Source organism: Gigantopelta aegis, chromosome 7 (genome assembly GCF_016097555.1).
Source record: "Gigantopelta aegis isolate Gae_Host chromosome 7, Gae_host_genome, whole genome shotgun sequence".
NCBI classification, from domain to species: domain Eukaryota; kingdom Metazoa; phylum Mollusca; class Gastropoda; order Neomphalida; family Peltospiridae; genus Gigantopelta; species Gigantopelta aegis.
In genome coordinates this window covers 13,503,143-13,531,047 of record NC_054705.1, presented here as the reverse complement: position 1 = coordinate 13,531,047, position 27,905 = coordinate 13,503,143, and the positions used below count along the sequence as shown (strand labels likewise).

Sequence of the window (27,905 nt, the reverse complement as noted above, 5' to 3'; positions counted from 1 at the left end):
TGTTGTGCGTTGTGTAGTATGCATGATGTAATTTTGTTAATTTGCAATGTAATATTATTTTAGGTGGCCTAGTACTTGCTTTTTATTCTCAGTGTTAAATATCATTATTGTAAAAAAAATAAAAAAAAAAAATAGACCAGCTAAAACTGAATTCCATTGTAAACTGGCAAAACTCTATGATGCTCACTAAACAACACACACAGTACCCGGGAGAAAAAACCCCCAATAAAGGGTCTCTTTAATATAGTGTTTCATTGTTACATGTAGGTCATCCTCTTTAAACCAACAAGTCCATTTGTGTGACTGTTACTTTTAACAGTTCCATCTTCCTCAGTTCATTACTTATATTGGTGGCCATCTTGAATAAATTAAAATTAACAGGTATAGAAGAACCGAACAACTTTTATTGCATTCATTGATCCCTAAAACCATGGGTTAAATGCAAGAATTACTTTTCTGTATCAAACAATAAGCAATTTATTGTAATTTTCTCCATTTGAACCACCATATTGGCAACCACCTTGTATTCAGGTGACCCATTTATGAAATCTGAATTATGAACGAAGGAAATGTTTTATTTAACGACACACTCAACACATTTTATTTTCGGTTATATGGCGTAAGACATATGGTTAAGAACCACACATATACTGAGAGAAGAAATCCGATGTCGCCACTTAATAGGCTACTCGTTTTGATTAGCATCAAGGGATATTTTATGTTCACCATCCCACAGACAGGATAGTACATACCACGGCCTTTGTTACACCAGTTGTGGAGCACTGGCTGGAACGAGAAATGGCCCAATGGGTCCACCGACGGGGATCGATCCTAGACCGACCGCGCATCTAGCGAACGCATTACCCACCCTCCTAAATTATGATGGCACCAGTGTCTTTCCTGGCTCCTAAAACCATGGGTTAGATATAAAAATTGTTGTTCTTTGTTCTCTGATTTGGCCACCATCTTGGCCGCCATCTTGGATTTTTCACATTTCTCAAAGATGGCACCCAGTGGATTATCGAAGTTAACCCCCAACAGTGTCAGAATAGATAACAACTATGTGTCAAACTTTACACACCCAAGTGGTAATTCTTCGAGACTATCATAAAAACAATGACAATGACCTTTATTCTCATAAACTGTAGCCTTACAGTGTAGATAAGAAGAAAATATACACACACACACAGATAGACATACATGCACACACACACAAACACACACATGCACACACACACAGACACACACATACATACACACACACACACATACACACACACACACACACTATATATATATATATATATATATATATATATATATATATATATATATATATATATATATATAATTAGTGAGCAACGGGTGGAGTGATACCATAATTTTCAAAATGGCCACAAGAAAATTTCGAAATACATATCTTTGGACATAAATCCAAATCTAATCGACATGTTCTGTTGTAATTGTTATTGGAAACTCAGACAGTATTTACGTACTTAAAAGTTGGTATCCTGACATTAAAAGATGCACACTCAATGTGCTCAGTCAGAATAAAATGTGTTCAGTTATGTTTGTTAATGGTTTGATAATGTAAATTCTAATTTGCTGTTAAAGTGTTGCTTAAACATTTCACTACCTGTAATTTCTGTGGGTTTTTTTTTTATATGTATACCATCTCCTATTAATGAGCCATAAATTTGCAAGTGCATTTGAAGAAATCAGTCAGCTCTCATAGTGAAGACATTGCTGCCTCTGGGTGCCACTCATGTTTCGTTAGCTTTCCCCATTCCCCATTGTTTATAAGTGTCCGCTTGTTTCTGTCAGTTGCGTTATATAAAATACTGAGCTGTCCAACACTACCTTTGTGACAAGATCTTTACCACCACCTAAACTTCCAGTCTCCTTACAGAGAATTCCATTAATTTTGCCTGCACACCTGCTGACTTGTTAGTGGTATGGCCCACACTGCTTGCCACTCATTTAAGACTTTTGATTTCAGAACCTGCAGCCTGTCTTTATAACAGAACAGGATGACCACTATTATTTGTCATTTTGAGGTATGGTCGCACAAGTACCTATAGTGACAATAGCCGGTGATTAATGTTATTATAGATGTTAAAACTGTATTGATATATTTTATATTTTATGAGATATTGAGAAAAATAGCTTGTGGATGGTGGCCATCTTGGATTTCAAGATGACAGCCATATATTCGATGTCACCATTGGATTCTTAGACCCCTGAAATGTCAGTCTAGGTGTTAAATCTGTATTGATATCTTTACTACTAAATGCTATATTGAGCAAAATAGCATGTGGACGCGCGACCATCTTGGATTTCAAGATGGCAGCCACAATTTGCAAACACTTCTGTCACCACTGGATTCCTAGTCCCCTAAAATGTAGGTATAGGCATTTCAACTCTCTCGATATGTGTATTAGTTAAGGAGATATTAAACAAAACAGGTCCACAATGGTGGCCATCTTGGATTTTAAGATGGCAGCCATAGAGGGTGCAATTTTAAGTTGGGGGGTTGGGGGGTAGAAATGTTTGGTTTTGTTAATTGAATGTTACGTAGCGTACACAATTTATTAACCACTCTGTATATTATTAAATAGTTGATACATTAATATCCGGCAATAATTGCTCACGTGGCCTGCACACGGTTTGATTCTTGCCACATGTTGCCGAAAAACAACAACAAAAATACGATAGATATTTTCCTCACGATTACGAGAGGCGAAAAACTCAGCAAAATTGTCTGGATACGAGAGCTATCAGCTCAGCAAAAAGTCTCATTGTCAAATAACGTTTTACTCAGCTTATAGCTCTCGCGCGGGGTGGACATAATGCTAAGTTCAGACTACCACTGCCAGCAGAAAGTCTGTCAATTCGACAGTTGCGTTGTAATTTCTCCCGACTTACGACGGGTTCGCTCAGATTAACAACTAGTGGATTATACGACGAAAATCGAAGTGGAAGAGCGCTCAGACGTATCAAGTGGACAGTCGTAGAAATCGTGACAGCTGAAAGTTGGCTAAACGTTTGTTGGCAGTTGGCAGTCTGAACCTAGCATAAGAGAAACTACTCCTATCCAGGGTCGTAGCTGGGATTTGTTTGTGCGTGTGTGTGTAGGTGTGTGTGTGTTTGGGGGGGGGGGGGGGAGATAAATTCTTGAAACGAACGAGCATAAAATATGCAAGACATTGGGGGGGGGGGGGGGGGGTCCGGGTGCATTTTGATATCTAGAGTCTGAAATACCATTTTGCAGTCTTTCATGGAGACTACATACTTTCAACGTCAATATCAATAACCAGTAAAAAAAAATCTTTTTGGTGGATGGTGGGTGCGGGCAACTGCACCCCCCCCCCCCCCCCCCCCCCCCCCCCCCCCTTGCCCCCGCTAGCTACGGCCCTGCTATCATATTTCATATTTTTGTTTACTATTTCCAGGTTATTTCAGTGTACAAGGACGCCAAGTCGAACAGTCGATGGAACAATGCCGCTTACGCCATGAGCAACTATGAAAAATATTTTGCCGAGGCCACGATGGCGTGGTTCAACGTCATTCAAACACGGAACGCCGGAAGAATTAATATGTGAGCTACGTCCATGTTATTATTATTAATTTTTTTTTATTATTATTATTAATTTTGTTACATTATTTATTTATTTTTTAAATAAGGTATCAGGATGCTTTCAAAACCCCCCAACGCAAAGCCCCCCAAAAACAAAGAAACCAAAAAAACCCAAACAATTTTGTTTAAATAAACCCAACACAACAAACAATACCCAATCCCTCTACAAAAGAGAAAGAAAAAAACAACAACAAAGCAGCAAAATACAAACAACAACAAAACACGAGAACAATAAAGAAAAAAAGAAAAAAAAGAAGCAACAAACAAAAAACAACAAACAAACAAAAGAGAACAAACAAACAAAATACCTCCACAAAACAAACGAAGACCCCAAAACCCCAACCCTACAACCCCAAAACAGCCAACCAAACAAAAAACACCCCATCCCCTCCCTCCCCCTCCACACACATACACACCAAGACATACAATCAATCAAAGCATTGAAAACCCCGCTGTGCTTCTTATTTGTTTTCAGGTGTGGTACCTCACACTATTGTTCTACAGCAGTCCAAGCCAGGGCTTACATACACAAGCACAATCCTCAACTGTACGACATCCTCAACTACGCCTACAACAACGGCAACGTGAATTTGCCGTCGAAAATAACCACGTGCATGCATTAGATCACGCGGAATAAATTTCAGGATTATTGCGTTAAAGATTCTTTGTTGTTATCCACAATTTATGTTTCAGTTTAAGATTTATAGGATATTAAACGAGTTACCATTCCCCCCCCCCCCCCCCCCCCCCTTATGAATGACCGCTGGGATAATAAATATAGGATATTAATCGAGTTACCATTTTCCCCCGTTATGAATGACCGCTGGGGAAATAAATATAGGATATTAAACGAGTTACCATTCCCCCCCCCCCCCCCCCCCCCGTTATGAATGACCGCTGGGGTAATAAATATAGGATATTAAACGAGCTTAAATTTCGTATTATGTTTATGTACCAAGTGAAATAAATATGATACGAAATGGTAGCGCGTTTAATATCCTATTTATTACTCATAATCGATCTTAAAGGCATACTGTCGCGGATTTAAGGACCTTATTTCTCTAAAAATGGATAATAAATAAAAATTACATTAATTGTTAGAAACCAAATCTAGCTATCGAATCACCTTAACAGAACCAAGATGGAGTGAAATCCATGTCAACCCTCTCGGCAATTTTAGTTTTTCAATTATGGACCATTGCCATAATTCAATTATTTTTACAAAATATCATGAATAAATGGAGTATGGTGGTTATGAAGATGGTTGAATAAAATATATTTAGGGACAATTCGAATTATGTTTGTTCAGGTCATACTTTGTTAGGTCATTAAATAGGTCAGTGATCTGTGACAATATGCCTTTAATTTATATCACTCAACTCGTTTCGTTGACATTCATGTAAGGTTGTGTTGCGCCAATCATTAATTTATTAATCATCGGCTATTGGTAATCATTGACATTTGGTAATTTTGACATATAATCTTAGGGAGGAAATCCGCTACATTTTCTCTCTAAGACTGTACATCAAAATTACCAAATGTTTGACATCAAACAGTGAATATAAAAGTTCCCATGCTACATTAGTAATCGATGATTAATAAATCAGTGTGTTCTAGTGGTGTCGTTAAACAAAACAAACAAACCACATAAGAGATAAATATATTAAACCTTTTTTTATTATAATAAACCATCAACATATAAATTAACACAACTGCTGTCCAGCCACAATTCAAAACAGCTAATTAAATTGTGTAAGTATTTGAACACTGCTACCACGCATAGAACAGACAACATTGATACATGTCATATGTCATTGTATTGCACATTATGCTACATGTCATATGTCATTGTATTGCACATTATATTATTTAATATATAAATATGTATGTATGTCTACAAAATGTTGGAGGTTTTTTTGGCAAAAATAAAATGTGTAAGTTAGAAATAAAAGATATGTCCCCAACTCAACCACTAGGATCACATTATCCAGTTTTACGGGTCGCACCTCACGGCAAACAAGGTGTCTCAAAAGAGGAGTTGTACTGTATTAGCCATTCTTAACGAGAATGTTACACCCCTGCACCACGGTGAGGTTACAGTACACGCAGGAATTTATAATTTCAAAGTTGTCTGATATAATCCAGTGTGAAGAGAATGAATTTATTTGTGTTTAGTGGGAGCCATATAATATCTTCGTTGGCTTGGTGTTTCGGGAAACTATTGCCATATATAAAGCGTGTTAGTGCATCTTTGGGTTTTGAAAGGTAAAACATTCGCTTGATGCGCGATCGGTCTGGGATCAATCCTCGTCGGTGAGCCCATTGGGCTATTTCTCGCTCCTTCCAGTGCACCGCGACTGGTATATCAAAGGCCGTAGTATGTGTTATCCAGTTTGTGGGATTGTGCATATAAACGATCCCTTGCTGCTAATCGAAAAGAGTAGCCCACGAAGTGGTGACTGCGGGTTTCCTCTCTCAATATCTGTGTGGTCCTGAACCATATGTCCGAAGCCATATAACCGTAAATAAAATATGTTGAGTGCGTCGTTAAATAAAACATTTACTTCCGTTACATTTCCTTTGAGTTTTGAAGGTGCACGTTTAAAACGTTGTGGCCCCTTTGATCTCCTTCCTGGAAAATCCCTGCATCCGCCCCTGTAGTACATATAATAACTGGGTTTTTTTTCACTATCAGATGTTACACTCAAATATTTTCATTGCTGTTACATATATTTGCCATAAATTTACTACGATATATCTGATGTGTTTGACATGTAAAATGTATGTTGTGATGTTTTTACTTCATGCCACAATGACATAGATACCAAAATAGCTTATACAGCCCTCATTTCCCATGTCTTGTAACGAAAGATAAGGTAAGACATTTTCACATTTCGACAGATAAACAAACCTCACAAGCCTGTTATGATGTCTTCATATTATAGTGTACTTGTTTTGTGTTCCGTCATTGCAGGTAACCAACAATATGACATTTATTAACATAGTTCTCTTCGCAATAATGTGTTTATAAAGTTAAAAGTTTGGTTCGTTTAACGACACCACTATAGCACATTGATATCTTTTTCATATTCGCTATGGGATGTCAAACATTTGATAATTTTGAAATATGGTCTTAGAAAGCAAACTCGCTACATTTCGTTTTACACTAGTAGCAAGGGATATTTTATATGCATCATACTACAGACAGGGTAGCACATACCACGACATTTGATATAACAGTCGTAGTGCACTGGCTGGAACGAGAAACAGCCTAATGGTCCCACAGACGAGTATCGATCCCAGACCGACCGCACACCCAAGCGAGCACTTTGTCACTGGGCTTCGTCCCGCCCCTAACGCGTCTATAATGATCATTTATCACATATTTATTTGCAGGGCTATGAATGGACGGGACAGGAGCTCATTTACCCGACCCTAACGCGTCTTTAATCATCATTTATCACATATTTATTTGCAGGGCTATGAATGGACGGGACAGGAGCTCATTTACCCGACCCTAACGCGTCTGTAATCATCATTTATCACATATTTATTTGCAGGGCTATGAATGGACGGGACAGGAGCTCATTTACCCGACCCTAACGCGTCTGTAATCATCATTTATCACATATTTATTTGCAGGGCTGTGAATGGTCGGGACAGGAGCTCATTTACCCGACCCTAACGCGTCTTTAATGATCATTTATCACATATTTATTTGCAGGGCTATGAATGGACGGGACAGGAGCTCATTTACCCGACCCAACGCGTCTGTAATCATCATTTATCACATATTTATTTGCAGGGCTATGAATGGTCGGGACAGGAGCTCATTTACCCGACCCTAACGCGTCTATAATGATCATTTATCACATATTTATTTGCAGGGCTATGAATGGACGGGATAGGAGCTCATTTACCCGACCCTAACGCGTCTATAATCATCATTTATCACATATTTATTTGCAGGGCTATGAATGGACGGGACAGGAGCTCATTTACCCGACCCTAACGCGTCTGTAATCATCATTTATCACATATTTATTTGCAGGGCTATGAATGGACGGGACAGGAGCTCATTTACCCGACCCTAACGCGTCTGTAATCATCATTTATCACATATTTATTTGCAGGGCTATGAATGGACGGGACAGGAGCTCATTTACCCGACCCCAACGCGTCTGTAATCATCATTTATCACATATTTATTTGCAGGGCTATGAATGGACGGGACAGGAGCTCATTTACCCGACCCTAACGCGTCTGTAATCATCATTTATCACATATTTATTTGCAGGGCTGTGAATGGTCGGGACAGGAGCTCATTTACCCGACCCTAACGCGTCTTTAATGATCATTTATCACATATTTATTTGCAGGGCTATGAATGGACGGGACAGGAGCTCATTTACCCGACCCCAACGCGTCTGTAATCATCATTTATCACATATTTATTTGCAGGGCTATGAATGGTCGGGACAGGAGCTCATTTACCCGACCCTAACGCGTCTATAATGATCATTTATCACATATTTATTTGCAGGGCTATGAATGGACGGGATAGGAGCTCATTTACCCGACCCTAACGCGTCTATAATCATCATTTATCACATATTTATTTGCAGGGCTTTGAATGGACGGGACAGGAGCTCATTTACCCGACCCTAACGCGTCTGTAATCATCATTTATCACATATTTATTTGCAGGGCTATGAATGGACGGGACAGGAGCTCATTTACCCGACCCTAACGCGTCTGTAATCATCATTTATCACATATTTATTTGCAGGGCTATGAATGGACGGGACAGGAGCTCATTTACCCGACCCCAACGCGTCTGTAATCATCATTTATCACATATTTATTTGCAGGGCTATGAATGGTCGGGACAGGAGCTCATTTACCCGACCCTAACGCGTCTATAATGATCATTTATCACATATTTATTTGCAGGGCTATGAATGGACGGGATAGGAGCTCATTTACCCGACCCTCGTTTTAAAATAATAAAAACAGCTTTATTGTAAAATAGCAAAAGACGACTGTTTATCGTTGTAAACATAAATATTTGATATATATCTGTCTACTTGACGCAAAAGCCTACATGTAATAAACCACGGTTTCTTGCAGGTTGTATTACGCTTGACGTCTCGTATTTGAGGTAAGCCAAATGAATAGTTCATATATATTTATTTATTGCAAACTGGGCTGAAATAGCCAGCTTTTGCACAGGGCTAGATAACCTTTTTTCAGAATTCTGTTGAATTAAAAAAAAGTAAAGTAAAGTTTGTTTTATTTAACGACGCCGCTAGAGCACATTGATTTTTTATCTTATCATCGGCTATTGGACGTCAAACATATGGTCATTCTGACACTGTTTTTAGAGGAAACCCGCTGTCGCCACATAGGCTACTCTTTTTATGACAGGCAGCAAGGGATCTTTTATTTGCGCTTCCCACAGGCAGGATAGCACAAACCATAGCCTTTGTTGAACCAGTTATGGATCACTGGTCGGTGCAAGTGGTTTACACCTACCCATTGAGCCTTGCGGAGCACTCACTCAGGGTTTGGAGTCGGTATCTCGATTAAAAATCCCATGCCTCGACTGGGATCCGAACCCAGTACCTACCAGCCTGTAGACCGATGGCCTGCCACGACGCCACCGAGGCCGGTCTGTTGAATTACGTATTCCTCAAGTTGAATTACGTACTCCTCTGTTGAATTACGTATTCATCATGTTGCCATTTCATGTTGGATCATCATTTAAATAACATTTTAAAACATTTATGTTTTTAATTTTATATTTATGAGTAACTTGTCACATTTTATATTGTTGCATAATGTGGACTATATTTTTCCGCGTATGATTAAATGAGTTTGAAGGTGAATCGTTCTAGAATATACAGTGCGAGTACGAATAATTTTTACATGCTCATATACCACTAGAGTTTCGAGCATGTCCGTCCCGGGGCCCGTCTCTAGATAGCCAGGGGCTTGTCCCGAGACAGAAAAAGAATTAAGCGGACAATTTAGAAATTTACATCCAAAAATTAAATAGTGGGCCTTTAAAATTTTGATGCGCATCTCTAATTAATATAATTAATAAAGAAAATTCTACTCATTAAATTTGGTTGCAAGATTAGATCGCGTGGTAAAAACGAAATTAGATAAGATCGATGGCCTGACTCCGGATTGGGGGGGGGGGGGGGGGGGGGGGGGGGGGGGGGGGGGTGGGGGGGGGGGGGGGGGGGGGTGGGGGGGGGGGGGGGGGGGGGGGGGGGGGGAGAGGTAGAGTTGAAAATGGGCCGAATTTTGAAATAATAATACAATAATAATAATAACAATAATAATAAAAAACAATACAAAGTTACAAGCCAAAAATAAAAAGAGCTGACTGCTCGGTCGAATATTTATATAATTTCAAGCATTTTAGGACAGTCCTAAAATAAATAAGAGAAAGAAGAGAGAATCGGACTATTTAATAATATTTAAAAAAAAACCAGAAGTAATTTCGACATAAACTTTTGAACGAAGGTCTAAAAGTTTAAAGTCCGATCTATATGTCCACGTGAGTGGCCTCGTTAAGGCCGTTAAGGTGCACAGCTTGTAGGGACGAGATGGGTTGCATCCCGTCAAGAAAACCCCTAGATTGACAGTCAATAGACGTTGAAGGTGTAGTGCTGTGCTGAAATACAGATCTTGAGAAACCGGATCCGTCTGAACGAGAGAGAGAATCAGACTAGGTTATAGTCCAGTCGTCATGGGTTGGTATAGTGGTGCGGACGGGCCCGACTTCGGAGGATACGAGATGGTATCACAATAAAACAAAGTAAAGTCTAGAAAAGAGTAGTAGGGGCCTACCCCGCTTCCTATTTCTTCTTAGAGTGGGGCGGTCAATCTTCCAGTGCTGCTAGGACAGGCTCGGGCATGTAGACTAAACGCGAACAACCGTGGCGTTCTGCAGAATGGCCGTCATACGAGTCACGAAAAAAACAAGTCAACATAGTCCGACGGAGAAATGACGTGGAGGCAAGGCATCTCGCTAAAAAAGAATCCAACCTGGTGGTGCAGACTGTCGAAACGAGAAGCCTTTCAGCATTCAATCAGTTCCAATGGCCGCATACATCCCAGTAAAAAACTTCACTTCGTTGACAAAAACAAGAAAGTGAAGGATCCCCAAGTCGAACCACGAAAGCACGTGCAGTGTGCGCAAGCGAAACAAACACGTCTTACCGCGTCGAACTCCAGAATGTAGAATATACAAACCTTAGCTTACAAAATTAGTGTTTTGTTATTGTAACAAAATAGACAAGAAAAAGGATCAATCACCGTTATGAGGTGCAGATAAGGCAATTCTAACCCTCGGGACAAAGTGTTCTTGAACCTCAGGTCGAAATTGCCTTATCTATACCTCACAGCGCTGATTGAATCTATTAATAGTCACAGAGAATTAACTAATGGACAAAATAACAGAGGAATTAGAAGAAATAATTTTAAAAATCGATTTCCTCATAGAAAAAAAAAGAAGAAACAAACAACAACTTTTTTTTAGTACAAACTACTAGAAAGAAGGTAGGTACAATTGACCACGTTCTTAAGTAAAGACAAGTTGATACAATTTTAACGTTTGGCGTCGTATTTCTTCTTACACTTTTGAATCTGTTACTACTTGAGCAATATTTTATCTATTGTCCTACAATTTTCACTGAATGTGTTAAATATCTACATAGTTATTAATGGGTGTTGAATATAAATTACAGTCCTCGTACTTTTATACAATTCCAAATTCAGTAGGGTTATCCTTGGGGTGGGGGGTGGGGGTGGGGTGGAGGGGTGTACACGACATATATGAATGTAAATACGCCAATTATATAGTAAAATGACATAAAACAGAGACTGTTATTTCAGGTTGATTTTGTTTGAAAGCCTCTTATTTAAAATAAAGCGAATTAGACAAAAGAACGAAACACACAGATTAAAACAGAGCTTTCAACACTGCTGCATTTGAAACATATTTTCATAATTAATTTAGTTTTGTTAATGAATTATTATTATTATTATTATTATTATTATTATTATTGTTATTATTATCATTATTGTTGTTGTTGTTGTTGTTGTTGTAACTGTTATTGTTTCGGCTTAGTCTAGAGGATTATGACTTTCTGGCGAACCTCCCTTCTCATCGCTCGTCACTTCCGGCTGATTTCAAACAGATGTATGTCAGCGCTTTCGGCATAATCTACACACACAAACCTAATGTGAATGTTGTCGAGGTGGCTGCGAGTCCGAAGACACCAGAGAAAGCACATTATGATGTAAGATGTGACCTGTTGTCCTTTAGTTAAACTGCATCACTTTGTTTCAGCATTCACACTTTTTTATTAGTGGTCGGGGCTGTCGGCATAGGCGTTTGCCTCGAATAAACTCAATGAAGGGTTAAAGTAATTTATATATATAATCTCTCTCTCTCTCTCTCTCTCTCTCTCTCTCTCTCTCTCTCTCTCTCTCTCTCTCTCTCTCTCTCTCTCTCTCTCTCTCTCTCTCTCTCTCTCTCTCTCTCTCTCTATATATATATATATATATACATAGATATGTATGTATAAATAGATAGATAGATATACACATACATACATAGATACATACATACATACACATATATACAAATAGACAACAGATAGACAAACAGAAAGACAGACAGACAGGCAGGCAGGCAGGCAGACAGACAAACAATTCACGAAGACCATAACCATTTAAACCCGATATGTATTGAAAATGGGCAGAATTTAGAAAATACAATTAGTAAGAAAGATTAATAGAAATAATATAATATAGTAATAATAATATATATATATATATATAATATATATATTAATAGTATAAATATATATATATGTAGATATATATATATATATAAAAGAAAAAGAATTAATTGCTAATAAATAAGACAAAGAAGAGAGGATCGGAATATTTAATAATATTAAAAAAAGAAGTAATTTCGACATACAATTTTGAACGAAGGTCTAAATGTTTAAAGTCCGATCTATATGTCTACGTGAGTGGTCTCGTTAAGGCCGTTAGGGTGTGGAGGTTGGCCTACGGCGAAGTGATGAGCGGAGAACCGGCAAAGGCGGGGATGAAGTGCTTCCATCTCTGGTCGGCGAGGATGGTTATGACAGTCCGGTAGTCGTTGCCGAAAAGGGCCTTGACGATCCTGTGGATGGTGTGGCTATCCATCTCTCTAACCAGGACCGCTTGTCGGTAGACTCCTTCTCGGCGCTGAGTTAGTACCAACCCCGTCTCTCCGGCTGTAGACTTGATGGTGTGTAGTTCATAAGCGCTTCCATCAGGCAGTTGTTTTGGCTCTGGTGCCACTAGTCAGCCCATCGGTGATGCCGGATCCGAGGTGTCCCCATGCACGAACTTCAGGAAGCCGGACCTGATTTTCCCGATCTGAACTTTCCAGACGGCTTCCGAGTCGGAGGGGGACGGTGCTTGTGAAGGTGGAGGCCTTGCCTCGTCAGGCTGGTCGCTCGGCTGAGCGACGGCCTTCCTCTTCACAACGGCTCCTGCCCGGACCGCCGCCTTCCGAACTGCGTAGAGGGAGATGGAGATCCCCTAAAATTTTATATTGAAATTAGTTTCCGGCATACTTCGTAATTCACCCGAATCATTTCGTATACCCTCGGCATAATCCCGATTTTTTTCAATTTCTTTTCAAATCACTGGCATGCTTTTGCAAGTAAGGTTTTGATTGGTCGAATCAAAGGTCAAATGGACATGAGCACCAACGGGCTGCTATTAGATCTACATGTAATAGTGGAGCTAATTTTAATTAGATTGGATATCACTGATGAAATGCTGAACTCAGGCCAGATTCGAAGTACCGGCAGAGAAGTTCCGAATGCATCCGAGGTCTAATTAACCAATAGAAATCGATCGAGAAATTCCGAATATATACTTACTGTGACACTCGGGTGTGTCCACTAAATTGCTTAGCCAATCAGAGCACGGCTCCCACTCGGTGTTACTTGAGGTCTGCGAAGTGTCTGCTATTCGGTCCGCGCTCGCGTTTGACCGCACTAAATGGCTTGTTTCCAAAACCTGCCCACTTCAAACTCAATCCCCCCCCCCCCCCCCCCCCGCTCCGGAGTTGGTCACTGGCGAAGTCAGAGGCTAAATCCGTAGTGGGCGTGCCTGAACCTTCGTGGATAGGGGCACGTTAACAGAGTTTCCCAGTCCAGTCCACTAAATTGTGCTACTCCTGGTAGATGGTTAGCTTCTCCGCCCTGGTAAACACTGCAACAGATCCGTGAGTTGACAGTCGCGTGAAGACAGGTGACGACATGTGATGTACCATGTGACTTACTATCAATACACAAAAAACTGTAATGTTACATATAGTAGATTAGCTCGAGTGACCTCTAGCCCTCCCCTTATTGATATGTTGTAGGGGAGGGCTAAAGAGGACTCGAACTAGTAGTAAATACGCATAGGGGGGGGGGGGGCGTAAAATATTGATATACCGAAGGAAAAAAATAAGGGAACACTTGTTACTGTAGATCAATTTTAATTGACTATTAGCAGAGTAATGTCTGTATTAAATGAGGTTAAAAGTTTGTTTTGTTTAACGACACCACTAGAGCACATTGATTTATTACTCATCGGCTATTGGAGGCCAAACATTTGGTAATTCTGACATACAATCTTAGAGAGGAAAAACGCTACATGTTTCCATTAGTAGCAAGATATCCTTTATATGCACCGTCCCTGAGACAGGATAGCACAAATCACGCATTTGATATACCAGTCGTGGATGAAACGAGAAATAACCCAATGGTCACACTGACGGGGATCGATCATAGACCATAGATCATAGATCGACCGCACATCAGGCGAGTGTTTTACCACAGGACTGTGTCCCACCCCCTATCTGTAGGTGCCGCACATCAGACGAGCGTTTTACCACTGGACTGTGTCCCACCCTCTATCTGTAGGTGCCGCACATCAGACAAGCGTTTTACCACTGGACTGTGTCCCACCCCCTATCTGTAGGTGCCGCACATCAGGCGAGCGTTTTACCACTGGAGTGTGTTCCACCCCCTATCTGTAGGTGCCGCACATCAGGCGAGCGTTTTACCACTGGACTGTGTTCCACCCTCTAGGGACCGCACATCAGGCGAGCGTTTTACCACTGGAGTGTGTTCCACCCCCTATATGTAGGGGCCGCACATCAGGCGAGCGTTTTACCACTGGACTGTGTTCCACCCTCTAGGGACCGCACATGAGGCGAGCGTTTTACCACTGGAGTGTGTTCCACCCCCTATATGTAGGGGCCGCACATCAGGCGAGCGTTTTACCACTGGAGTGTGTTCCACCCCCTATATGTAGGGGCCGCACATCAGGCGAGCGTTTTACCACTGGACTGTGTTCCACCCCCTATATGTAGGGGCCGCACATCAGGCGAGCGTTTTACCACTGGACTGTGTTCCACCCTCTAGGGACCGCACATCAGGCGAGCGTTTTACCACTGGAGTGTGTTCCACCCCCTATATGTAGGGGCCGCACATCAGGCGAGCGTTTTACCACTGGAGTGTGTTCCACCCCCTATATGTAGGGGCCGCACATCAGGCGAGCGTTTTACCACTGGACTGTGTTCCACCCCCTATATGTAGGGACCGCACATCAGGCGAGCGTTTTACCACTGGAGTGTGTTCCACCCCCTATATGTAGGGACCGCACATCAGGCGAGCGTTTTACCACTGGACTGTGTTCCACCCCCTATATGTAGGGACCGCACATCAGGCGAGCGTTTTACCACTGGACTGTGTTCCACCCCCTATATGTAGGGGACCGCACATCAGGCGAGCGTTTTACCACTGGAGTGTGTTCCACCCCCTATATGTAGGGGCCGCACATCAGGCGAGCGTTTTACCACTGGAGTGTGTTCCACCCCCTATATGTAGGGACCGCACATCAGGCGAGCGTTTTACCACTGGAGTGTGTTCCACCCCCTATATGTAGGGACCGCACATCAGGCGAGCGTTTTACCACTGGAGTGTGTTCCACCCCCTATCTGTAGGGGCCGCACATCAGGCGAGCGTTTTACCACTGGACTGTGTCCCACCCCCTATCTGTAGGGACCGCACATCAGGCGATCTTTTTACCACTGGACTGTGTTCCACCCCCTGTCTGTAGGGATCGCACATCAGGCGAGCGTTTTACCACTGGACTGTGTTCCACCCCCTATCTGTAGGGACCGCACATCAGGCGAGCGTTTTACCACTGGACTGTGTCCCATCCCCTATATGTAGGGGCCGCACATCAGGAGAGCGTTTTACCACTGGACTGTGTTCCACCCCCTATCTGTAGGGGCCGCACATCAGGCGAGCGTTTTACCACTGGACTGTGTCCCACCCCCTATCTGTAGAGACCGCACATCAGGCGATCTTTTTACCACTGGACTGTGTTCCACCCCCTATCTGTAGGGATCGCACATCAGACGAGCGTTTTACCCCTGGACTGTGTCCCACCCCCTATCTGTAGGGACCGCACATCAGATGTAGGGTGTTTATTCCCTTAGACTATACATCAAAATTACTAAATGTTTGACATCCAACAGTGCATATAAAAGTTCCCATGTTACATTAGTAGTCGATGATTAATAAATCAATGTGCTCTAGTGGTGTCGGTAAACAAAACAAAACAAACAAACAAATCATTAGTAGCAAGAGATCTTTTATATGCACCATTCCACAGACAGGATAGTACATACCACGGCATTTGATATTCCAGTCGTGGTACACTGGCTTGAACAAAATTAACCTAGTAGATACCCCAAAGTTGATCGATCCCAAACTGAGCACTTTACCACTGGAATACGTCCCGCCCAACTTCCTTTCGTTTAACTTGTGTTTTGTTTAACGACACCTCTAGAGCACATTGATTAATTAATCATCGGCTAATGAATGTGAAACATTTGGTAATTTTCACAAGTAGTCATCGCAGGAAACCCGTTACATTTTTCCTAACGTAGCATGGACACTTTTATATGTACTTTCCTTCGTCCCCTGCGCGTGCTGTAACCTCACCGTGGTGCAGGGGTGTAGCATGCTCTTTGAGAATGGCCAATACAGCACAAATCCCCTTGTTTTCGTCGAGATACAATTGAAATTTTGAGTGATATTTGTATTTTTGGACAATTCTTTACACTGTGTTTTTATTTAAATCTAGAATTTTTATATTGATGTTAAACATCTCTTTATTTGTTTGTATTACCATAGTTTGACACCCAATAGCCGATGTATTTTTCGTGCTGGGGTGTCGTTAAACATTCATTCATTCATTGTTTCCTTCTTGAAAGCACATACCACAGCCTTTGACCAGTTGTGGAACGAGACAAAAAAAAACCCAATTAGTTAAATGGATCCATCGAGGTGGTTCGATCCTGCGACGTTAGCACCTCGTGCGAGCACTCAACCGACTGAGCTAAGTCACGCTCCTTTTGGTTTAAAGGACACATTGAGTAATCAATCGTCGACTGTTTCAAACATTTGGCATCAGCAGCAAGGGATCTTTTATATATGCAATTTACAACAGCCATGGCAGTACATACAACGGCCTTTGATGTACCAATCGTCGCTCACTGGTTACGACGGGCAGTTTGAGGTTTTGCTGCAAGTGCACCCAAACATTTGGTGAAGAAACAAAATAAATTAAAAGTTAAATGTGTGTTTTTGTTTAACGACACCACTAGAGAACATTGATTTATTGATTAAATATGTCAAATATATGGGAATTCTGACTTTCAATTTTAGAGGAAATCCGCTGCATTTTCCCTTGGCAGCAAAGGATCTTTTATAAGCACTTTCTAACAGACAGGATAGTGCATACCACAACCTTCAATTTACCAGTGTGGTGTACTGGCTGGAACGAGAAATAGCCCAATGGGTCCACCGACGATGATCGATCTTAGACCGACCGTTTATTAGGCGAGCGCTTTAACGCTTGGTTACATCCCGCCCACGAAATAACATGAAGTAACATCACAGTCTGTAACCGACACCGGATATTGGCACTGTTGTAACGGTACATCTTGCTACACATCTTGCTACCACAACTGAACTAAGGTAATAACATTGTTTAAAGGAACATTCCCGAGTTTGCTGCATTGTAAGATGTTTCCGACTAATAAAATAGTTCTACGATTAAACTTACATATTAAATATATTTTCTTGTTTAGAATATCAGTGTCTGCATATTCAATGTGTTTCTGGTCGTCATAATATTTGTAAGAAGCCCAAACTTAATTTTTTCTTCAAATAATATCGTACGTACGAAGAAATATATTTTAGGAAATAAAATGAAATTTAACATAGTACAAATATTAGAACGATCAGAAACACGTTTAATATACAGCCACTAATATTTTATGCAGAAAAATATATTTGATATGCAATTACAATCGTAAAAAAGTCTCTGTTAGTCGATGACATCTTAAAATTGCAGCAAACTCAGGAATGTCCCTTTAAGCATATAACGCAAAGTTGTAACTGGTAAATAACCTATTGCAGACCTATATTTAAGAATTTAGCAAACGAATACACCAAGCAGTTTATTATGAGCAACAATTCAAACATTCGAAATTGTGAAAAAAAAAAAAAAAAAAAAAACCCCCCCCCCCCCCCCCCCCCCCCCCCCTCCCCACCGGTATAGCAATTCACCGTACACATCCACAATTTGCTGCACAGTCGAAATTAAAAAAATTCCAGAAAGAAATCCGTTATTATGCGGAATACGTTCTACAGTGATACAACTATATGAACTTCTACAAAAATGAATATTGGTAAGTCAATAATACAAGACGAAAATTTAATAGTTGTCCTACTACTTGTCCTACCACGATTTATCTCTACACTAGTAGCAATATCCGGTGTCGGTCCCGTACAGTGAATATTTACAGCCGTCATTTCCCATGGCTCCCAAATTGTGACTGCGCACGATTGGTAGATAAACCAGCGTTGACGTAGTATATCAACATGTCTACATTCAGCGTGTTTCTTCTCTGTTTCATATATGCAGGTAACTAAGTCACATTTATAAAATACACTAGACATGGTTAAAAAGCATTGTAAAATAGCTTGAGAGTAATATAGCTTTTTTAAAGCAAAATTTTACATTTGTTACAATTTCTCGCTAAATAATATTAATATACATATTCAAAAAAAAAAAAAACCCATCGTGTTTCTGATCGACATGAGTTAAAGTTTGCTTGTTTTGTTTAACAACACCACTAGAGCACATTGATTTATTAATCATCGGCTATTGGATGTCTAACATTTGGTCATTTGGACATAGAGCCTCAGAAGGAAAACCCGCTACATTTTCTTCATCAGTAGCAAGGGATCTTTTAATTGCACCATCCCACAGACAGGATAGCACATACCACGGATTTTGATATACCAGTCGTGGTACACTGGCTGTAACGAGAAAGAGCCCAATGGGCCCACCGACGGGGATAGATCCCAGACAAACCGCGCATCAACCGAACGTTTCACCACTGGGCTACGTCTCGCCCCTAATAAATATAAATATAAATATTAGCTAAAAATGCAGTTTTGGCAAAACAAAAGTACGTACCTTGGAAATTGGGGACAGTGGCTTTAACTGCAATGACCCTAATTAAAAGCAGCAAGTTTTCGGGTAAAAATGCAATGTAGCTTTTTTATGCAAGATGAACAAAGGTACGTACTTCCATAATTCGAGTTTGTGCTGGGGGGAAATCCACTGGCCATGGCGTCATGCCCCACCACCTCCCGCCCCCGCCCTCCATCCACACCTCCTCTCGGCCCATAACACAACTCGTAGACAGTGGTTGCCCCTCGTGTTTGTGGCACGGTTAACCCAAGACAAGACTATATGCGATCAATACTACGCCAACAGTTACTGGAGAATCAAAACACATCGTTATATCTGAATGAATAATCACAGGGGATAGGTATAGTTGTAGGTTACAAGGTCATAACGTGGCATTCGTGATAATCAGTATATCAGTTAAAGTAAACCAAAGCATGTTTTTTTTCCCGTTTCAGTCCCGTGGCCGTAGGAAAGTCGTGGACTGAGACCCGAAACATTTAGAGTTTGTTTATGTCTTATTGTATGCACCCACTTCACATAGTTTTCCTGAGGGCCAGGGTGTATTTAAAATGAACACAGTCATTTAGTTGTCATTATTACAGCAAACAAACACACACAATAAATAAGTGAATTAAATAAACAAATAAGTAGATAAAAAAACAAAAAACAAACAACAACAATGTTTTATATTTACATAATACTGTGTTTGTTTCAGCTTGTCTTGCGTTCGAAGACTGGCATTTGAGGTAAGCCAAAGTGAAGTAAGTCACCACCATCATCGTCATCATTACTGTCGTCACCATCATTAGCACAACCACCACCAACACATCATCATTATCATCATCATCACCACCACCACCAGTACCACCACCACCACCATCACTATCACCACCACCACCCCCACCATTATCATCATTATTTTTCATCACTACCACCACAACCATCATCATGGTAGTCGTAATCACCATCATCATCATCATTATGATTTTGTAATAACATTATTTTACATCGTTAACTAATTTTTCTCTGGGTTTTTTCTCAGTCCACTGGACTATGAATTTCTAGCGAACCTTCCTTCTCATCGTGCGTCACTTCCGGCTGGTTTCAAATACAAATACGTCGACGCGTCCGGTGTGATCCACCAGTCGAAACCTCACGGGAATACTATTGAGGTGGCTTCTAGTCCGAGAGTGTCCGAACGAGGACATTATGACGTAAGATATGTACAGCAAAGCAAGCAACACAGAAACAACAATAACATCAAAAAGACCCAACCACCCTACAAAAAGTCCATCATACAATCCCTAAAAAAACCCAACCAACAACAACGAAACACACCCACACCTACCCCTACTCCAAACCCTGAGTGAGTGCTCCGCAAGGCTCAGTGGGTAGGTGTAAACCATTTGCACCGACCAGTGATCCATAACTGGTTCAACAAAGGCCATGGTTTGTGCTATCCTGCCTGTGGGAAGCGCAAATAAAAGATCCCTTGCTGCTAATCGGAAAGAGTAGCCTATGAAGTGGCGACAACGGGTTTCCTCTCCAAATCTGTGTGGTCCTTAACCATATGTCTGACGCCATATAACCGTAAATAAAATGTGTTGAGTGCGTCGTTAAATAAAACATTTCTTTCTCCCCACCCCCCCCCCCTAAAAAAAAGAGAAGAAAACAAAACCCCAACAAAAAACAATCACCCCCCTCCAACACACAAACAACAAACAATCACCCCCCCCCCCCCACCCCCCACCCCCCAACACACACAAAACAAACAAACACACAGTAAACATTCGCGTCAACTATACATGTGTGGTTTATATCGTTTGCCACGAATAGATCCTGTGTGGAATATAATTGAGGTGGAGAGTTCCTGTTTGAGGTGGGTTAAACAATTTTAGGATAACTTCCTTCTAACCCTCTCCACAGTAAAATTAGGTGTCACATCACTAGCGCGAAGCCATTCATACATTAGTGTGTTAAGGTTACACACCACCATTAATGTTTCCATGCAGTTCATGCAATTTCTATCTTAGAATATATTCTGTGAAAAGAAAGGGACTGGTTTATTTAACAACGCACTCAACACATTTTATTTACGGTTATATGGCGATTAGCAGCAAGAGATCTTTTATATGCACCATCCCACAGACAGGATAACACAAACCACGGCCTTTGATATGCCAGTCGTGGTGCACTGGCTGGAGCGAGAAATAGCCCAATGGGCCCACCGACGGGGATCGATCCCAGGCCGACCACGCATCAAGCAAGCGCTTTTCCACTGGGCTATGTCCCACCCCATTTTGTGAAAAATACAACACTATCGAGAAGGTCATGTGACTACTAATTTTAGGAAGTGCTATCAACTGGCATGTACCGTGTAAGTGTAACAGATCAAAATAGATCGACCACGAAATGTTTCAGTTAACAGCCCCCATGCCTGATCACCGCCTCGTGTTGCTGTTATACAAGTGGCACCATACCACTTGCACAGTTGTTATCAGTTAGTACTACACATAACAAGTTACTCAGACCAATGGGATATTTAAATACTACAGAGGTCATCCTACGTGTAATCATCAAAGAAACTTTCAAAAAGCATTTTATAATTTTGTAGTATTTGGTGCTATGTTACCTAAAGTGGTTCTGTGGTACATGTGAACGAGAGAAAAAAAATCACATTAAAGTTTTACAATTTCAAGTTTAAAAGTATATATAGAATGCTATCAAATAACAATCGAACTCTTTCCCAGTTAGGAAGAGCTTGCTCGATGCACGGTCAGTCTAGGATAGATTCACATCAGTGCACCCATTTCAGCTATTTCTCATACAGGCCAGTGCACCACGACTGGTATATCAAAGACCGTGGTATGTGCTATCCTGTCTGTGGGATGGTGCATATAAAACATCCCTTGCTACTAATGGAAAAATGCAAAGGGTTTCCTCTCTAGGACTAAGCGTCATAATTACCAATAGCCGATGTTTAATAGATCAATGTGCACTAGCGGTGTCGTTAAACAAAACTAACTTTACCTGAACAATATAGGCCAGAATTATCATATGTTTGGTATCCAATAGCCGATTATTAATATATCAATGTACCTGTACTCTAGTCAGAATGTTCGCCAGAGTGTAAAAAGGGTAAAATGCTATCCTACCCCCCCCCCCCCCCCACCACCCTCCAAAAAAACCCCCAACAACAAAACAACAACAACAACAACAAAACAAACAACAACCCAAAAATAATTAGGTGGCTCCTCACCCGAATGTTTAGCTTTTTTTTTTTTTTTTTAGTTGACCTTTTGACAAAATTACTATATGATTAATGCGTCCACGGTAACAGGACATATTTTATAGCAACATTTAATTTTATTTATAATGCTCAGAATATTTTCGTCATATGTGAAGGAATTTATTTTTTTAATATTTGTTTATATCAGCTCCGAGTGTGCACCAACGACGGTGATGGGGGACAAACGAATGCGTTTCACAGACGGCTGGAAAACGCATCTGAAAGATCCTAAATTCCAGACTCCGGTCGACTGTATTCTAACAATTTAATTCCCGAAATTTAATACCCGAAACTTTCTTTCTGGAAACCTTGCTAGTGGTGTCGTTAAACAAAACAAACTTTAACTTTATCATTCCATCTGATTGTAGGCGGCGCTCGTGGTCAGTCACATGACACGTCACATGCCCTCGTCTGTGTTCTCCCGGCTGGCGGCGCGCTCCTCGGTCGGGGTGTTCAGCAAGGCGGAGAAACTCACCATCTACCCGCAGTACAAACATCTGACGAACACTCCCGAGTGCCACAGTAAGCGTTCGCAATTCTTAGGCCGATTTATTTATTGGTTTGCTTCTTTGTTTATTCATTCCTTTATCCATCCATCCATCCATCCATCCACTCATTCTTACCTCTCTCTCTCTCTCTCTCTCTCTCTCTCTCTCTCTCTCTCTCTCTCTCTCTCTCTCTCTCTCTGTGTCTCTCTCCTCTCTCTCTCTCTCTCTCTCTCTCTCTCTCTCTCTCTCTCTCTCTCTCTCTCTCTCTCTCTCTCTCTCTCTCTCTCTCTCTCTCTCTCTCTCTCTCTCTCTCTTACCCTCTCTCTCTGGTTTCACAAATTCCGTATGACATTTCCGCTCATGCAATGTGGATGTCTGTCTGAGAGAGAGAGAGAGAGAGAGAGAGAGAGAGAGAGAGAGAGAGAGAGAGAGAGAGAGAGAGAGAGAGAGAGAGAGAGAGAGAGGAGAGAGAGGAAGGCAGAGAGAGAGAGAGAGAGAGAGAGAGGATAGGGAGAGAGAGATAGAGAGATAACGAGATATAGGAGTTATTATAGGAGTGTTGTTATATATATATATATATATATATATATATATATATATATTAAAGTACTCTTATAACGAACCGGAAGAGACAATGATAGTTAGGTCGTAATAGCAATAATTTGTACAAGTTGGTTATTAATGTATAGAGAGATAAAAGGGGACACTTTACGATCAGTTCGTTCTATGCAGTAGTTCGTTCTAAGCATGTTCGTTATAAGTGTAGGCCTACTTTACTGTGTATATATATATATATATGTATGTATGTATGTATTGATGTATGAATATCTATATATTGTATGTATGCCGAGGTTGTCTGTTACATACATAGATATTAACGCACTGGCACAGTGGATAATTATATCCCTTATATGCCGTTGCTGGGACTCGAACCTGTGGCACCGAATCGCCCGCAAATTACGAGACTAACCACGATGCGCTCTGAGTTATGCATGTATGCATGTATGTATTCATTCATGCATGTATGTATGTATGTGTGTGTTTAGGTATATATGTATGTATGCATGATTTTATACAATTTATTATTTAATGGAGTAAAAAAAACAAAAAAACGTTTAATTGGGGGACATTGGCCCCCGTGCCCCTTCGCTACGCCACTGCCGATGATTATTGAATCAGGGTGCTCTAGTGGTGTCGTTATACAAAATACACTTTTAAACTTTCGCCTTAGATCGGTGTGACGGAACGTGTCGACACACGTGCACGTTTGACGGGAGGAAATGGGAAAACCTGGCCGGTCTTGGCGGACTGAGGGCCCTCATCGTGGAAGACAACGTCATGTGCACGTCACGTGACCCCTACCATCATCACGAGAATATTTTGGTGCACGAATTTGCTCACACCATCCACCATCACGGACTAAACTTGACCACGTCTAACAAGGTGAACAATGGACCAAGGTTTAGGACAAAATTAAAAAAAAAAAAAAAAAAAAAAAAAAAAAAAAAAAAAAAAAAAAAAAACCCACCAAAAAAAAAAAAAAACCCACCCCCAAGCAAAACAAACATATAACAACAGATGAAATAAAACTAATAAAAAAACCCCACCAAAATGAAACAAACAAAAAACACGAAGAAAAAAACGACACACACCCCTTCCCACCAAAACAGAGGGAAAAAACCCAACCTCAAACAATAAAAAAAAATAATAATAATAATAATAATAATAAGACGAAGAAGAAGAAGAAGAAGAAGAAGAAGAAGAAAAGAACCCCCCCAAAAAAACAACAACAACCCCGCCACTCCCCAACCCCCCCCCCCCACACACACACAAAACACACACAAAATACACACACAAAATAAAACACGCATAAAAAAAAACCCTAAAAGAAACTCCAAAACCACCACAAACCCCCCCCCCCCCAAACAAAAACAAAAAAAATTGAAAAAAGAAAGAGAAAGAAAAAGGAAACACACACAAAAATCCCACAACTAAATTAAGAAAAAACAACCAAAAAACCCCCCACCCCACTAAAAAGAAAACCTCAGAAAAAGCCTCCATACCAAATACAAAACAAAGCAAAACAAAATCAAGAAAGAAACAAACAAACAACTGTTTATGTCATCAAATTGTGATGTGCAAAGGAAGATACAATGAAAATGTTTGTGGATGGACGTACGTACATCCCTCTCGTTCGTGTTCTCGCCAGGTTAGAGCGGCGTACAACAACACCAAGACGAACAGACTGTGGACGAGCTCGTCCTACGCCATGGCCAACTACGAGGAATATTTCGCCGAGGCCACGACGTCGTGGTACAACGCCAACCAGCAGTCCAGCGCCGGCAGAATGAATAAGTGAGATTTTAGTGTGTTCTTACTTTTCGTACCCACTAGCCGATGTATTTTTCGTGCTGGGGTGTCGTTAAACATTCATTCTTACTTTCGTTGTAATTTCACGTTCCAACCAGTGTGCCACACTGGTCAAAGGCAATGGTATTTGCTTTCCTGTCTGTGAAAAAGTGCATATAAAGGCTCCTTGCTACTAATGACAAAGTGTAGCGGGTTTCCTCTCTATGACTATATGTCGAAATTACCAAATGTTTGATATCGAATAGCCGATGATTAATAAATCAAAGTGCTCTAGTGGTGTCGATAAACAAAAAACAAACTTCTTCTGTTTGTGGGAAAGTGCATATAAAAGATCCCTTGCTTCATTAGGAAAAATGTAACGGGATTCCTCTGATGACTACGTGTCAGAATTACCAAATGTTTGACATCCAATAGCCGATGATTATTTAATCAATGTGATCTATTTGTTAAATCGGGCGGGATGTAGCCCAGTGGTAAAGCGCTGGGATCGAAACTACTTCAGTAACTACCCCCTAAAGGGGTCTGATGTGCCACTCTACTAGTGCCACAACACTGAATAATAATATCTTGCAGCTGAGTCACTCTCCTAGTGACACCTAATAGTTTACTTTTCTTTAAATAAATTGGTTGCAATGACTGGATCAAGTTTCGGTTGGACACGGTGTGTGTGTGTGTGTGGGGGGGGGGGGGGGGGGGGTTGGGATGCCAGTGGTAGGGTTTGTTGGGGCCATAGGACGTAGGCGGGTTGGCCTTAGGTTCTGTGTAGGTACTGGCCTCCCCTCTCGCCCCTCCACTTCCTGGTCACACCAAGGCCCGAAATAGGATTGGTAGTCTTATATAAAAAAAAGAAAATAATTATATTAATGTTTTAATATTAAATTTAATATAACTTTTCTGTGGGCTAGGGCTGACGCTCCTACCCTTCCTCCTTTCCTCTGGGTCTAAAAAATTAAATATTTTTTTATTATTATTAATTTATTTATATTTAGATCACCCCATCTAAATTTGCGTCAAATTAAATTATTGTTAATTAATTTAGAGTAAGTATATTTATGTTTAAGGACGCAGTTAAAATTTATTAATGTCCCCTCTCCTTATTTTATTATTTTGGTATTAATTTTCTAAATTTCCAAATTGAAATATTAAGGTTTTTCCTGCCCCGAGTCAGACCACCGATCATATCGGAGGCCGGACCCGGGATAGGCCTGTTCGAAACCATAGAGGTATAGGAGCACGTTAAAACCATATCTAAGTTCTAAGTTCTAAGCTGGGATCGATTTTCTTCGATGAGCCCAGTTGGGTTATTTCTCGTTCCAGCCAGTGCACCACGACTGGTATATCAAATGCCGTGGTATGTGCTATTCTGTCTATGGGAAAGGGCATATAAAAAATCCATTGTTGCATTGGGAAATGGCTGGAAGGAGAATTCGACGGGGATCGATCCTAGATTAACCGTGCACCAGACGAGCGCTTTACCACTGGGCCACGTCCTCGCCATTTTAAAATGGGTACAGACTCTGGATAATTCCTTAAAGATTTTGCGTGTTTCTTCTCTCTTTGTCAGGTGTGGAACGTCACATTACTGCTTATCTGCATCGGACGCCAGGGACTACATGCACAAACACGACCCACGGTTGTACGACATCCTCAACTACGTATACAACAACGGCAAGGCCTACTTACCAGGGAGGATAACCACGTGCATAGAACAAGCGAAATAAATACAATTATTATTACTAAGGATTATAGTGTGTGTGTGTCTCTCTCTCTCTCTCTCTCTCTCTCTCTCTCTCTCTCTCTCTCTCCTCTTCTCGTCTCTCTCTCTATGCTCTTGATCTCTCTCTCTTTCTCCTCTCTCTGTCTGTGTGTGTGTGTTTGTGTGTACATGTGCGTGTGTGTCTCTGTGTGTGTGTTTTGTTTTGTTTGCTTTGTTTCTTGTTTTTTTTTTCCCTTTTTTTTTTTCTTTGTTTTGGTTGTTTTCTTCTCTTTTTTTGGGGGGGGGGGGTGGGGTTGGTGGGTGCATGGGTTCATCCCACTGCCCCCTTTGTTTTCCCTCTTTTTGAATTCCATATAATTTCTTCTCGATCTAGGAACTACTCCTATCTTTCAACGTCTTTCGCTGTCCACCTCCACAATCCAGTCCCTGTCTCTCCAACCGCGACATGTGCTTGTCTCTTGTGGCTATCCGTGCCACACATCTGTCAAGACGCAAGAGGTAAGCCATCGGTAAAGCGCTCGCTTGATGCGCGTTCGGTCTAAGATCGATCCCCGTCGATGATCCCGTTGGACTATTTCTCGTTCCATCCATTGCACCATTGTAAAATGATGCATATAAAAAAAAAATCCCTTGGCATCCAAAAACCGATCGTTAATAAATCAGTGTGCTCTAGTTGTGTCGTTAAACAAACCCCCCCCAAAAAAAACCCAACAACAAACAAAACAAATACCTGTCATTTTCTATCAGCTTTAACTGTGGGCTTAGTCTGAC

General features: G+C 41.0%; 1 protein-coding gene across 2 annotated transcripts in view; it reads left to right on the top strand.

Moving 5' to 3' along the window:
- LOC121377752 overlaps positions 1-27,153 on the top strand; it is a 65,630-nt gene extending 38,477 nt beyond the window's left edge. Inside the window, exons 2-9 of one of the 2 annotated variants that reach the window (XM_041505841.1) lie at positions 3,453-3,598; positions 8,768-8,798; positions 11,781-11,952; positions 19,986-20,016; positions 22,928-23,081; positions 24,279-24,490; positions 25,257-25,402; positions 26,982-27,153. In XM_041505841.1, coding sequence (XP_041361775.1) covers positions 11,900-11,952; positions 19,986-20,016; positions 22,928-23,081; positions 24,279-24,490; positions 25,257-25,402; positions 26,982-27,138 — 753 coding nt within the window. In that variant the 5' untranslated portion in view covers positions 3,453-3,598; positions 8,768-8,798; positions 11,781-11,899 and the 3' untranslated portion in view covers positions 27,139-27,153. Of the gene's footprint in view, positions 1-3,452; positions 3,599-8,767; positions 8,799-11,780; positions 11,953-18,652; positions 18,716-19,985; positions 20,017-20,312; positions 20,485-22,927; positions 23,082-24,278; positions 24,491-25,256; positions 25,403-26,981 lie in introns of those variants that run through there. The other variant, XM_041505840.1, reaches the window with a different exon arrangement.
- The last annotated feature ends 752 nt before the right edge of the window (positions 27,154-27,905 follow it).